General features: G+C 36.7%; 1 protein-coding gene across 1 annotated transcript; it reads right to left on the bottom strand.

The window, feature by feature from the left end:
• Positions 1-57: 57 nt before the first annotated feature.
• LOC128228678 (vacuolar protein sorting-associated protein 11 homolog) lies at positions 58-16,047 on the bottom strand. Its single transcript, XM_052940121.1, has 25 exons — positions 15,985-16,047; positions 15,274-15,348; positions 14,733-14,912; positions 14,430-14,480; positions 14,154-14,317; positions 10,513-10,660; positions 10,241-10,330; positions 9,864-10,000; positions 7,845-7,992; positions 7,446-7,525; positions 6,388-6,541; positions 5,995-6,141; positions 5,518-5,709; positions 5,260-5,365; positions 4,955-5,088; positions 4,110-4,193; positions 3,839-3,889; positions 3,578-3,666; positions 3,258-3,332; positions 2,301-2,389; positions 1,858-2,065; positions 1,560-1,658; positions 1,339-1,398; positions 692-824; positions 58-519 (listed from the first exon to the last, which is right to left on the bottom strand). The coding sequence occupies exons 1-25, from the start codon at positions 16,000-16,002 to the stop codon at positions 460-462; spliced, it is 2,772 nt and encodes a 923-aa protein (XP_052796081.1). The 5' UTR covers positions 16,003-16,047; the 3' UTR covers positions 58-459.
• Positions 16,048-16,065: the final 18 nt, after the last annotated feature.

Genomic DNA, 16,065 nt, shown 5'->3' with positions numbered 1-16,065 from the left:
TGCGGACAAGACTTTTTGAAAAAAAATCTATATTGGATTAAATCAATAATAACAGAATATGATCATAACAATTTATTGCACATGATTTGAAGTCAATAATAAATACATTGTAGATGCATAAAATGAAAACACATGATCATAATGAAGCAGTAAACATTTTAAATGGCGCTGCTACAAAGTAGCTGTTACAAGAGATTATAAAAGTGATGGAGATATATTCATCTCAGCTGTACTTTTAAAATACATGTAACGAACAATTCCATAATCATCATATACCACATTCAATGTCTTCGCTTATTCATTGATTCCATTTTATATTTCACTGTGACAACAGCACAGTCATCAGAAGTCAGATAAGAGCCAATATATTCTAACCCAATCCAATGATTCTTTTAGACCAATGCTACACAAATTGGGTTTATTTTGATGATCATGCATTTTCATGACTGGTTTCCTTGGTTACGGGTATTTTGGTTGTAGGGCAGCAAGTCTGCCTGGTGAGTCTGTTATGAGCGTCACCTGAAGTCCAAACACAAGCTAAGTCAGATGGGGTTATTGATAGTACATAACATCAATTCAAGAATATTTTAGATGATGGCACTATGAAAAACACTAAAAAAAACAACAACTATTTTATGAATTCTTATAAATTTACTGCCATAAGTAAGCACAAATGTTGAAAAGTATGAACCTTGTTAAACACGCCCCTGCCAAAGTAGTCAGCAACTACAGAGAATCCATCCTGGGCTCTCTCCAGCTGGTTGTGGAATGTCTCATGTAGGTCACGCCCATGCTCCTGGGCTCGAATAATGTCCATTATCTTCCTGAAAACATAACAAACAAAACTCTTTATAGAATGCTTCGATCACATGAAATCCAAAGAAGCCATCATTTAAAAATATTAAGCAGCACAGTGACACAATTAGCAAAAAAATTGTATCAATGCTTGAACCAATGAAGTTCATCCTAAATTGATGTAGGATAATGACTTCTGATTGAGGGACTATCTGACAACATTTGAATTAGGGACAATCTTGCACATAAAATAGTTTGGTCTAGTGGTATAAAAGGCCCTTTGCCCAAGAGGTAATTCATTGGTTGATGCCCCACAAGGGGAAATTCTCTCCACCTATCCAAAGGAAATCAGTACTGGTTTCTACTCAGGTTACGGACTTGATTCAAATCAGCTAAGCTGTCTTCATAATCAAGCTAAAATATATTAGCACGAACATGGACTAGTCTTGCATAATGTATAAACTGATCCAATATGCCATGAAGGTGATATCAGCTTGTAAAATATGCAGGTAAAAATCTCCACAAATAGAGAAGTTGGCTCACCTATTCTCTGCCATACAGACTGGACATTCATTTTCATTGTCAGCATAGTTCTCAAAACAGCTGAAAAATAGGAAAATCAAACTTACACAAGACAAAAAATTAATTGTAAGGAATAATTACAATGTCATTAGCATTCAATTTGTCAGCAGAAAAAAGAATAAAGTCAAGAGGGATCCCAATTTCAAAGAGTTTATTCCTGGAGATATGACAAGTGTACATACTGCTGGTGGAAAGAGTGTGGCTCACACAGGAAGTGCACGGATGGCAGGTCCAGTGGGTGGTTGCAGATTGCACACTTCTGGTTCTGGAAGATCTTGGCTCTGAAATGCATGACTGGTTCAAGAAATGCACAAAAAGTGTAAAAAAACACACACAAAAATGAAGCTTAAGACATTCTATTGAATCAGCAAGCAGTAATAGGAAAATATCAAAGCACATGAATAATATTAGCAAATATGTTAACAAGTCATTCTGCTGTGCATGTGCACAAAAATCCAAGAATAAATGTAGCATATGTACGTTGTTTTGAGTTCCTCGATCTGCTGTCGTTTCTTTTCTGTGTCTTCCTGGTACTGTTTGATCAAGCGTTCATCTTCTGTAATCTGATCTGTCTCACTCTGGAGCTTGCGGATCACATAGTTCTTGATAACAGAGAGGGTGGCAGTTGGGCTGTGGGCAAGTGTCTGAATCACCAGTAATGGTGGTAACAAATTTTTCTTGTCAATATCTAAACAAGATTTAAGAAAAACACATCTTTCTATCTAACAAGAATGTGTCCAGTCCACACTTGTGTAACCTGCTAAATGGGCCATGTGAATGAATATAGAAAGAAAAGGAATGAAATTTGCAAACGTGATATTATTTATGCCCATCAAAAAAGTTGGCTGAATGTAAGTATTAGAGACCGGACGAGGTATATATTTATTGAAAATGTGGTGAAGAAAATGCTGACAGAAGGATACTGTGTAGAACAACACCAAGCTGCTGCTTGAGGTTCTCCTTCTTCGAGAAGTAGGAGAGAGCCTGTACCCAGAGGCTGGGGTCCTGGTTCCTGAAACATACAAACACATGTACACTAGTGAGAGAGCCTGTACCAAATAAACTAGAAATGCAGCACTGCGATGAAACCAGGTTTTTAATATGGGTTATCAGAAATTATAGCCTGTTAATTTCTTGTATGATTAAGGTAAAAGAGCCTAAAAAAAATTGGGCAAAACCAATTTTCGATTTTTAGTTAAAGTGACTATGACCCCCCCCCCCCCCACACACACACAAACAATCCAAATCTAGCTCTTCACATAAGCTACCTACACACCAACTTTCATCACTAGCCATCAATTCTAACTAAAATTGTTGGTTGGAAACAGTTTCTACTTTTAGTAACAGTGACTTTGACTTTGATGCTACCCCCCTAAAAAGCAATTCCAAGCTAGCTTTTCACAAAAGCTACCTACACACCAACTTTCATCAAAGCCATCAATTCTAACTAAAATTGTTTGGTGGAAACATTTTTTCTATTTTTAGTAAGTGACTTTGACCTTGACCCTACAGCCCTAAAAAGCAATCGCAAGCTTGCTCTTCACAAAAGCTACCTACACACCAACTTTCATCACTATCCATCAATTCTTACTAAAGTTATTTGGCAGAAACCATTTTTCTATTTTTAGTAACAGTGACCTTGACCCCACCACTCTCAAAAGCAATCCAAAACGAGTTCTTCACACATGCAACCTAGACACCACCTTTCATTACTATCCATCAGTGCTTGCCTAAGTTATTTGGCGGAAACCAACATTTGACGCCCGCATGCCTGCCCCCCCCCCCCCCCCCACGACATTCCGCTTCTAAAAGCCTGGTTTTCGTTGAAAACCTGGTTAAAAATGCTATAACAGATTCATAGAAGCAATGACTTAACATACCCAAAGTTGTTGCAGGTCTGTATGACGAGGTCATATGCATCATTATCCATGTGGTAACGAAGTATCTGCTGATACCTGCAGACAAAGGGTCGACATGTTCAAAACTTAAGTAATCTACCAAACATAACTTCAAGAATATGGAAGCCTACAGACACAAACTCAGCTGCTTTTTCAAAATGAGCCAAATCTCCATGATGACCATAGTATCCAGTCATGAAAAAGAATCGCTATTTTAAAAAGACTAGACTGAACAAATTATAAGTAAGTAAATCTGCTTTTGAATCCAACAGAAGAGAGATAGTGAGGAATTATATACGTACAGCCGCGCCTTCTCATAGAGGTAGAGGATTCCCTCCTTGAAGTTGTTCATCTGGCACAGAACGAGGGCCTGGTCCAGATCATAGTTGGCCTGAAAATTACGAACCATGTCCTGTAATACCAGCAGTATACCACGGACGACACATATCATGGACATTCAGAACATTTATATACAACACCTATTCAAACAGTAGAATCCTACAAAAGCCAATGATTTTTGGTAATGGAGAAACTAAACGGAATAACAACTGCACATTTAATACCTGTGGGTTTCTAAGCAGCTCCAAAGTTTTCTTCTGTTTGCAATCTTTTGCCTAAAATACATCATAAGAAATTATTTTTCAGCAACATTTAAAACATGGGAACAAACAAAACTTAATCTTACATAGTGAGTTATTCATGTTGCATGTAACATTTAGTATGTTCAGTTCAAACAAATATTGCAGAATATGTTCCTCACTGGAAGTAGTCTTCATTTACGAAATAAGTTGAGCTTAAACCAATAAACCAAAGTAATATTGGTTGCCCACTCACCTGTTGGTTTTGTTGGTGCGTGACATCGTGCAGATACAGCTCAAGCAGCGTGTTGTACAACAGACAACAGGAGTTGCTGTTCAGCTGAAAATACACACTGTATCACTATTTGGGCACAAAAGATAATTCACCACTACCAATAAGCATACTTCATAACAATACATTGGTCAAGATAATAATGGAAGAAAAGTAATCTTTTGACATCAAATCATCCCATGAACAGGCCATGATTGGATACAAAGATATTTAAAATCAAACTAGAGGTTGCTTTTTTTAAAAAGTGCTCGTCTACCCCATTGTGTGGTCATAGGTGAGAAATAATCAATGATGGACATGGAATTTGTACTTGTGGACTGGAGAGGAATAAACGTAGGGGTCATCTACTGGTCATTACCAACCTGCGTACCAGAATGAAGTTCCTGGGCAAAGCATTCTTGAAATATTGAGCGAATAAGAAGTGTGACATATCGACAGGTGACCAACAAATTGATTTCACCTGAAGGTCAGTGACTTGGGACAATAGGGGTCATCTACTTATCACAACCAACTAGCAAACCAAGTATAAAATTTCTGGGCCCAAGCATATTTTAGTTACTCAGCGGAAACATTTTTTCACCTCAAGGTCACCATAGCCTTAACCTTTGTATGAAGTTCCCGGGTTTAAGCGTTCTCAACTTATTGAGCGGAAACGAAGTGTGACGAACTGACCGACCGACCAACCAACTGACAGGGCGAAAGCAATATCTAGGGTATGTCTCCCCCTTTGAGGAGATATAATCATTCAATAACTATGCAACATATGACAACCGCTGCCACATCATGAATGGTAGTGGAAGTGTTCTTACAGCGATCATATGTTCGAGGAACTCAGTGAGTTTAGCCGAATTGTTCACGAAGATGTGTATGAACTGTTCTGCGGGGGCGCGCTGACTCGTGTGTGGAGAGGCCCCCTCTAACTCTGTGGCATCAACCAAAGGCCCTGCAAGGGAAACATTGTGTCACAATTTTCTGCACATATCAAGGACTTAAATCAAACCATATTGATTAGATCAAAGTCACCTTATTAGAGAGTATATTAATATCAACATTTTTTTTTAAACAGTGACCAGGACTACAAGAACCAGTGTGAAAGCTACCAGCGGGGACCTACTATCAGTGGGCTTGTAGTCTGTACACAGCCTCTTGAGTAGCTCCGTCATCTCTTCTGGTCTCTCAGCCATCAGGATCTTGCCATACTTAATCACATTGCACTCTGCCTGAAACAGCAAAATTACTAGGTTACACATTTTTGTTATAAATACACTACAGCTGAATGCAAACTATGAAAATAAAACTTTGGCAACACTAACAATATTAATTTTTTAAAGCATTTACAAGATGCTAATACATTTTAAATAAATGTACCCACCTCTTCAAACTCAAGCCTGCCAATGTATTCCAGTGCCTTGCAGTAGTCACGAATATCATCCAGCTGGATCTTGAGGTACCACTCATGAAGGTGGTGCTTGTTAGCCAGGAACAGCGCATGCTCATAGTAGTTAGCCTGCCGACACACACGGATCGCTGTCTCCACCTCAAAATCAACCTCACGGTCCTTTGTCTGATAATTATAGGGATTAATCAGAGCAGATAAACATAATATATTTCATGTTTGTATCATATATATATATGCTATTGTGTTTGTTTGTGGGCCAGAGGACTTTTGTACAATAAACTTTTAACTTTTTTTATGGTCAGTGCTTAATACTTTCTCTATAGATACAATATCATGCATAAATATATTTGTTGCAACCTAAATAGCATAACGATTTATAATAAGATCAGAGATGGATTACTAAAGCTACTATTAGATTATGAAATGCATTACATCCTAGGCCTAACTCACCATGATAAACTCATCAAGCTTGGATACATCTTTGAGCTTTGTGTAGCAGTTGAGGAGGAGTGTTGTGTGCTCCTCAGTGGCCATCTTGGCAGTGTGGAGCGCCTGCAGGTACTTGGTCAAGTTGTGTATCCGCTGGGCGTCTAGGAACTACATACAAATAATGTCATCGATGTCTCACAGTTTTATATCTAGATCTATGACTCAATATATAGTTATATACATAAACATAATTTCATATACATGTACTAGTACATATTTCATCTGTCATTGAATAACGCAAGTAGTGACAATCATTATCCCAAACATAGCCTTTATTCACTTATAGCCTGTTGTATGTGTAACACTTTGACAAGCCAATCATGAGGTCAACAAGAGGTCAAGATGTTGCCATACTTTTCTGATGACGTAGGAAGCCTCCAGTTTGCCAATAGTTTTGATGTACTGGTCAATGGCGCCATCATGATCCCCTTTGTCATACAAATGATCCCCATACTGTGTAAATATGTCAATAAGACCGTCCTGGTCATACTGCTGGCTCTTGGCAAGGCTAAAATAATACATGGCAGTTAGGCAAAATGTCAGACACATCCTGTTTAATGAACTACTGTAGAAAAAAAGAAATCATAGCTCAACTTATCAAAACCTAAATTAGTCGAGCACCTTTGTTGGTCCCTAATACACAAATCATACACAAAAGCTAATGATTAACTCGAGGTCATAAAGACAAAAGGAAAATTGCTCATCATCGTTTACACGTGACCAATATAAATTGTTATAATATAATAGTGAGAATTTAATTGTAAGAAAAGTAAATGAGATATTAACATATGAATTAAACCCGAACATTGAAATCTATTTAAAAAATCCTTTTTGTCACTTTTCTGTGCAATGGCAAATGTGAAAGAACATCCATGCTTGATTTTGCGAAATTTAAACCTGACTAACGCCATGAATTGCCATGTCATATTCAAATGTTTCTTGTTTAGAAAATGTGCTTTTTTGTAAAAACTATGTGCTATTCATTCACAGTTTTGTTTTATTTTGACATTCAGTAAAAGACAGCCTTTGAACATTAGAGTAATTTTGACGACGCGAAATTTTTTACATCTGGTATGACAAAGCCTGCATGTAGCTTGTTTCGGCTGAACAAGAAAAGTAAATTATTCAATAACATGAAACATCATTAAGTAGCTGATGTCATTTTGCATTTGGAAATTGAAATGAAAGTAAAGAATTAAAAAAACAAAATAATAAAACTATGGTATAATACTAATAAACATGTTTTGGACAGAAATGGGTAGCTCAAATCATTGGATAACTTAGTCTTAGGTCAGGCCCAAGCCTCTTTGGGTTATGGCATTTTTACTATATTGCTTTTTATCTTTGTGCTATTAATAGTGCATGGGAGCTAAAAAGTATTGTTTATCACAGAGTAATATTTTAGAACTGACCTTATGGCCAGAGTGTAGTTATTCTTCTTAAAGAGCATCTCCAGTTTTGTCTGGGTGTCTTTTTCCTGTAGCTGGTATAACTGAAATAAAGAGCAAAATCACTTTGTCACATACACACACAATATAGCCTTTATTTGCCACCTTCCCTCACTGGTAATTAACCCTTTATTTTTCATCCTGCCTATACCAATAACGTTGAAAAAATGCATATTCATACAGCCTTGCCATAAAAGCAAGTCATCAATTTTTCTGCATATGCACAGTGCTTCATTTTCCATAAAAATGTATTTTCAAACATTTGTTAATAAAATATGGAACAAAGTAGGAACTGTGGAGAAAGGTAGGGTAAATCAAATACATGGTCAGAATAAAGGTCGGTGCCGGTCAGTTTATGCTCACCTTTCTGTCTCCAGCAATGATGTAGAGGGAGCCCCACTCACTGAGAATGTCAATGACATCAGGATAGGGGGCACTGTACGCAATAAACTTGTTCTGAATGTCGTACACAGTAACAACGTGCATGTCCACATTTTGACCACCGCGACTTCTGCAGGGATACAACATCAGGAATAAGTAGGTCATACAACAAATCCTTTTTTTAACTTACATAAAATACATGTACAAATATTTCCTGCACACTGACAGAACTTTGTTCAGTTGCCTGCACACTGACAGGACTTGATAATTGACTGCACACTGACAGCACTTGGTACAGATACATGGTCTGCACACTGACAGGACTTTTTTCAGTTGCCTGCACACTGACAGGACTTGTTCATTTGCCTGCACACTGACAGGACTTCATTCAATTGCCTGCACACTGACAATTACTATGTTCAATTGCTTGCACACTAAAATAACTTTTAGTATAGATACACAAACAACAAATATTGCACCATCCAATAAAATCAATAATCTGCCTTAAGCTCTAAAAATCAATGAACAGTACACATTCATATTTTCTATTATTGCTTCTTCCATCTAGGACAACATCACCATCCTTCAAATAATATTAAATGAGATTTGTTGTTTTGTTGTTTTGAATAATCTACATGAAGTTAACAATAATATACATGAAGTTCAATGGAAAAGACTGATTATTAAATTTATCATTAAGTAAAAATGAAATTTCTTCTAAGAAATAGAGTGTATAATAATTATTTTAATCTATGATCCTAAAAAAAGAACAATAATTACCTTATAAGTGACTATGTTGAAGACTTAATAGACTTTAAAATCTATTCCCTTGTTACTAAAAATCAAACTATCAAATTTGAACAAAATGTATTTATAATGAACTTGTAACCCATTGAGTGAGGCCAATTTTTCTTCAGGGGCATAATATAAATAAACATGGTAAGTAACCAACAGACAATGTAACACACCAAATATTTAAGCACTAGGCCTAATCGAATTTCCAAAAAAAGTTTTGTAATTTTGTCCTTTAGGTTGCCATGGCAACCTAAGTTCTTCATGGAATTAATTTCTTTGAACAAATTTGAAAAAGCACCAACCAAGGATCATTCCTATGAAGTTTCATCAAAATTGTTCAATGGGTTTAGGAAAAGAAGATGATTATAACCTATTGTTGACATTTTCCTTTAGGTTGCCATGGCAACCTGAGTTCTGCATGGAATTCATTTCTTTGAAAAAAATTGAAAAAGCACCAACCAAGGATCATTCCTATTAAGTTTCATCAAAATTGTGCAACCGGTTTAGGAGAAGAAGATGATTATGACCAATTGTTGACATTTTCCTTTAGGTTGCCATGGCAACCAGAGTTCTTCATGGAATTCATTTCTTTGAACAACTTTGAAAAAGCACCAACCAAGGATCATTCCTATGAAGTTTCATCAAAATTGTCCAACCGGTTTAGGAGAAGAAGATGATTATAACCAATTGTTAACATTTTTCTTTCGGTTGCCATGGCAACCAGAGTTCTTCATGGAATTCATTTCTTTGAACAACTTTGAAAAAGCACCAACCAAGGATCATTCCTATGAAGTTTCATCAAAATTGTCCAACCGGTTTAGGAGAAGAAGATGATTATAACCAATTGTTAACATTTTCCTTTCGGTTGCCATGGCAACCAGAGTTCTGCATGGAATTCATTTCTTTGAACAATTTTGAAAAAGCACCAACCAAGGATCATTCCTATGAAGTTTCATCAAAATTGTCTAAGCTGTTTAGGAGAAGAAGATGATTATAGCCAATTGTTGGCGCCGAACAACGGACGACAGAGGACGTACGACGGACGACAGACGCCGGACATAGACTGATCACAATAGCTCACCTTGAGCACTTTGTGCTCAGGTGAGCTAAAAATAACAGTGACATTCATCAAACATATTTCGATCTTATCTACTTTGTGTGTGTTTTTGATATCATAGTCACATGTTTTGGCTTCTGTTTACGTACATGATAGGGGCCTTTGCAAATGACTTGGTATCTTTGCCAACGGTAACGAGGTAGTTGCGGAACCAGTGCAGCTGGAACTTCTCACCCTCAAACGCAAGGCATGGCCCACGACCGTCCGGCTGGTAGAAGTACACTGCCTGCAGAACAAGTACTCTCACATATAGAGGGTTAAAAGCTACTGGTAATCATGTCATATTACACATTATTAAAAACCCAAAATTAGAAGCGTAGAAGATAATTTATATTAGCATGAAACAAAACAGGCTTAACATAAAACTGGCCATTTCTTAGAAAAATCAAAGATGCATGTAGCAATAAATGCCATAGACTTTAAAATAGAGGAAATAATAGGAATATAGGAAGAGCTATGAGCTTACGTCATCTCTGCCAATTACAAACTGGTTATCCTGGCTTACATCACTCATCACACAGCAGCCCTGACGGCATCCAAAGTCATCTAAGACAAGCTACGACAAAGAAGGGTTCACAAGTCATCAGCCGTAATCCATTATAAGTTAATAACAGAATCAGTAATATAAATCTCATAATGAGAATGGGCTTTTTGTTATAACAAAGAAACATCGGTGAAATCTATATCTCTCTCACTTTTAAAAATATGCTTATTACAATTAATCAATTATATTCTTACAGTTGGAGTTTTATCCTTTCCGCTGATATTTATTGACAGCACTATTGTCTCTGTTGCAACAAATAGCACAATATTCTTGCCAAGAGTTTTGAAAGAGAGCCCTGTTATTGGTTTGCTACTCTCATACACAACTGACTGCTTGCTGTGTCTGAAAACAAAGATACAGCTAGTGTAACTAGCAAATACTGACAACAATATCCACAATCATCAAATTTATTATAGAAGTCATATATTGCATTCACTTAATGTTAATATTTTACACATAATTTTGTCCCAAAAAAGAAGAAGAGATGTTTGTCAAACATTATGCCCTCAAAGATCTGCTTTGTCAGACACATGTGAACAACTGAATCAATGTTTTTTAAGAAACTAGAGCTGTCCTAGTACATCACGCTGGACTTACCGCTTTGTCTTCTAAATGAATACAATTATGATGCAATATGTGCCTGTCAAAAGCAATAAAAACAAGAGCTGTCACAGGATGTGACGAATGCCCCCGAATGTGACATTGACCTATGAACAAGGTCAGTACATGAAAAGTCTATCTTGCCTTTTCATGTCAAATACATATGGCAAGTTATATTAAATTGCCTCTAAACATAAAAAAATACCACCCATACTTCACAACCGACACTGTTATGTCCTTATAAGCAGCATTCCATTATGAATAAACACCTAAGTGTGACCTTGACCTTAGAGGTAGGGACACGGGTCTTGCATGCGACACGTTGTCTTGGTATGTCAAACACATGTGGCAAGTTATTTTAAAATCTGTCCATACAAGGGAAAGTTACAGCCCGGACACAACAACTTATACTCTATGTCCTTATATGCAGCACTCCATTGTGAATAAACACTAAGTGTGACCTTGACCTTAGAGGTAGGGACACTGGTCTTGCACGCGACACGTCTTCTTGGTAAGTGGAACACATGTGGCAAGTTATTTTAAAATCTGTCCATACAAGGGAAAGTTACAGCCCAGACACGACAACCTATACTCTATGTCCTTTTATGCAGCACTCCATTGTGAATAAACACTAAGTGTGACCTTGACCTTAGAGGTAGGGACACGGGTCTTGCACGCGACATGTCGTCTTGGTATGTGGAACACATGGGCAAGCTATTTTAAAATCTGTCCATACAAGGGAAAGTTACAGCACGGACACGACAAACTATACTCTATGTCCTATATGCAGCAATCCATTGTGAATAAACACTAAGTGTGACCTTGACCTTAGAGGAAGGGGCACGGGTCTTGCACGCAACACGTCGTCTTGATATGTGGAACACATGTGGCAAGTTATTTTAAAATCTGTCCATACAAGGGAAAGTTACAGCCAGGACACGACAATCTATACGCTATGTCCTATATGCAGCACTCCATTGTGAATAAACACTAAGTGTGACCTTGACCTTTGAGGTAGGGGCACGGGTCTTGCACCCAACACATCATCTTGGTATGTGGAACACATGTGGCACTTTATTTTAAAATCTGTCCATACAAGGAAAAGTTACAGCCGGGACACGAGTTATTGAGACACACGGACAGACGGACGGACGGTGCAATTTTAATATGCCCACCTTCGGGAAGGTGGGGGCATAAAAAGACAAATTGAAAAGTTAACAAGAAACGCCGTGATGTGACAAAACCGGGATTCAATGATTGATAGAATTTCAGGCTTTGTTGTGAGATTCAGTTTCAACTGCTTTTTTTCTATTTTTAATTACAGTGACCTTGACCTTCACCCTAGGGTCCTCAAACACAATCACATTGAAGTCTTCTATAAACTCAACCTACATATCACGTTTGGTCACAATATGTCAACTCTAACTAAAATTTATTTAAGTGCCAAATGTTATTCTATTTTTAGTAACAGTGACCTTGACCCTAGGGTCCCAAAGGATTTCCATAAACTCTTCCTATAAACCAAGTTCGTTCATAATATGTCAACCCTTACTTAAGATATTCAGTACTAACCATTTTTCAGCGCCTTGACCATGACCATGACTATTGGGGCCCCAACACAATCCCATCAAAGGTCTCTATTTACTCTTCATATATACTGAGTTTGGTCGCAATATGTAAACCCTAACTTAAGTTATTCAATACCAACCATTTTTCTATTTATAGTAACAGTGACCTTGACCTTAATCTTTTAACCCAAAACACAATCCCATGAAAGGTCTCCATAAACTCTTCCTAGATACCAAGTTTGGTCACTAAATGTCAAATCTAACTAAAATCACTTGATACTATAGGTGAGTTAGACACCGCCCTCCCACAGGCATGCCCTGACAACGATGCAAGTCATTCTATTTACTATTTCTCCCTTTGAGAAAAGCTGATCAAAAAAATATAAGAACGTGCCAGTCAAAAGGAAAAAAATAAAGTAAAAAAGAAGTCAATCAAGGGCCATAATTTGTATTTAGTGTTAAAATGGAGTTATGTAATTTCATTGTGTGGTGGTCCAGAACAACTGTGTGAAGTTTTAAGTGAATTGAATGAAGGGTGTTGGAGCTATAAGTGAACATGCCAACCTACCCTAAAACTTTACCAGACGCCGACGCTAAGGAGAGTAGGAAAGCCTGCTTGTTCTTTGAGTAGTTGAGCTACAAATGCTGCGATTATTGCAGTTTTTATGAAAGGGAAGACAAACATTTCAAACTCAGGACTGCAGTCATGATACTATTGACTGTGATCTTGACGGCTGATCAATTGAGATCCACCCTCAAAGAAGGGTCATCAACTCATCAAGAGCAACCAACCACTAAAGTTTGATGGTCCTAGGTCACATAAGTTATTTTGAGGACAAAGTTTCCATAAAACTGTTGTTGATGACCTTGCCCTTTGACCTGCTTAACACATAAACAGTACGGTCATCAGCTGGTTAAGAGGAACCAACCACTAAAGTTTAACGGTCCTCCGATAAAACGGTTTGGGATTATTGTGGACACAGAGTTAACAAGCAAATTCGTTCAATCTATATTCCCCGCCTGATTAGGCAAAGTAGTTGGAATGGAAATTGAGTGTTGTTGAAATATTCCAACCAAACATGCAATATGGCTGCAGAGTGATGGACTCTTTATGATCCTTCATACAAAATATCAACTTTCTGGGTTTCAGACAAAAATATCTTCAAAGTTGTCCCTATAATAGGTATAAAAAAAACTTTCAACTAGTCTTCTGAATTATTGTGAACTTGATATTTTGAGCTCAAAAATAATAGGGGTCATCTACTTGTAAGGGAACTTAACACTGAAGTTTCATTGTCCTTGGTTAAACCCTTCAATTTATTTCTGAGAATAAAGTTGTGCTAAGACTGTTGACATTGACCTTTGACCTTAAAAACAATAGGGGTACCTAAGTAATCTACTTTCAAGGACAAGTCACCAATAAAGTTTCTTGGTCTTAGGTCAAACCTCTTTCAAATTATTGCGCATACAAAGTTTTAAGAGACTTCAAACTTCGACCTTTGACCTACTTGCCTGAAAGACAATACAGGTTATCTACTGGACAAGGTGAACCTACCGCTGAAGTTTTGTGGTCCTAGGTTAAACCGTTCTCTACTGGCCTATTTGCCCTTTTTTTTAAAAAAGGGCATAAATACACATCATTTTCTTAAAATTACACCCATACACACCTGTCAGATTTCACATCGCCCTTAAACATCACCACACTTCCATTCTGGAAACCAACAGCCATGTAGTTGAGGTTCTCATGCACAGTGATGCAGGTTACAGGGGTTGGCTTGTTGGCCGGAATGGCACGGCAGATCCTTGTGCATATAGGTACACCCTTGTCCAACTAAAATTGGACTAGTAGGAATTACTGCTCAATAATAAGACATTATTCATTAAATACTTAAACAATATATTAGTAAATTTGTATGTGAAATAATGTGTAACAATGGACTTGCCTTGTCAAGATTCCACACTTTAATGAGAGGATTAGTTCCTTGTTCATCTTCCTAAAAAAAATATATCAGAGATCCATAGTTATTCACTCTTACAAACTATGAACAAGTGCAACAACAGATGATGCATTGTAGTCATATAAGCCATCTGTACATGGTACATAAATTATGTAAGCTATAAAATCAAACAATTAAAGAACCATCACTCCTGAGAGATATTTAATTTTTCAAGGTATCATATATATATTGACAAAGTTATTTTAACTAACAAGGCTGAAGATATCAAATAGAAACAAAAATACAAACCCCAATAGAAATGAGAAGGTTACTCTGGCTCTGTTTCAGCTGGAAAAGATGTGTGACGCGGATGTTGTAGGCAGTGAATTTTGTGATTTGTAGAGACCGAGACACAAAGTGGATGATTCCATCGCAGTCGCCAACAATCAGCTGACCTCTGCCACTTGCACAAGTGCTCACGTTTACATCCTTAACAATGTTCAATGTTTAGATAACAATATATACATTGTTTATTCTAAATTACTGTTTAAAATTTAATTTTCTATACCAATTTTATTCAGCATTCGAAATCAACTATATTAAACACTCATTCAAAATCACAAAATCTAAATTTATTATTCATGACTCCAATTATAAATATCATGCATATGCTGCAGGTTCATTTAAAGTTATGGCTCTATAATGAAATAAATCAGCAGGTGTAAATAATAGATGGATAAAAAAAGAATGAGAAAAGTTTTATTTTCATTTCAGGCCCAAAGTGGTCAGAAAAAACCACTGGCATGCAAATTGAAATATGTATCATGTAATGATTTGGTCAAAAACTTACCTTCAATTCATTGAAAATTTCATTTGTGTTTGGATCTTTCACTGGCTCTCGGTCAAAAAAGTTGAATTTTCTCCACTTAAAGGTATTTAAAAAACAATCAATACAAAATTAATAAAATTATGTAAAACAGACCAGGCAGTGTGATTTTAAATATGGATATGCTTATGACACTAGTGATTACTAGGAAATTTTAAAGCTGCACTCTCACAGATTTATCAGTTTGACAACTTTTTTATTTTTTGTCCTGAAATGAGCCAATTTTTTTTGCGTAAATATCTGCAAACCAGTGATGTAAGATTGCTGACAAAAAAAACAGATTGCAGATTTTCATTTATCTGTTCGAAAATTAATATTTTATGGCTAAAAGCGTTACTTACGACTTAAGAAAAATGCATAAAATCTGGGAGTAAAATTAAAATCTCAATTTTTGAACTTTTGCCTCGTTCCAAGAGCAAAAAAAGTTGTCAAAACGTTCAATCTGTGAGAGTGCAGCTTTAATCCAACGTCTAGTTTAGTGGAGTGTAACCTAAACTAAACAGTAAAATTGTCTCATTCTACTTCCGTGTATATAATTATCGATATATCAAAAACATGCATCAAAATGACAATAAGAAGAGACTATCCATACAAAATATTTAATAACTTTTATTTGCTTTTCAACTGACATTATCCAATCATTTTAAAAGACGTCAAAATAAAAATAACGCCTACTTGTAGGAAGGCTGCCATTTTTGACGTCAACGACCTTCACCTTTACTAGTTCACAACTTGTCGTAGATTCGGAAAAAAAAA

This window comes from Mya arenaria, chromosome 3, assembly GCF_026914265.1.
Source record: "Mya arenaria isolate MELC-2E11 chromosome 3, ASM2691426v1".
NCBI classification, from domain to species: domain Eukaryota; kingdom Metazoa; phylum Mollusca; class Bivalvia; order Myida; family Myidae; genus Mya; species Mya arenaria.
The sequence above is the reverse complement of the archived record's forward strand: the minus strand, read 5'-3'. Positions and strand labels throughout refer to the sequence as shown.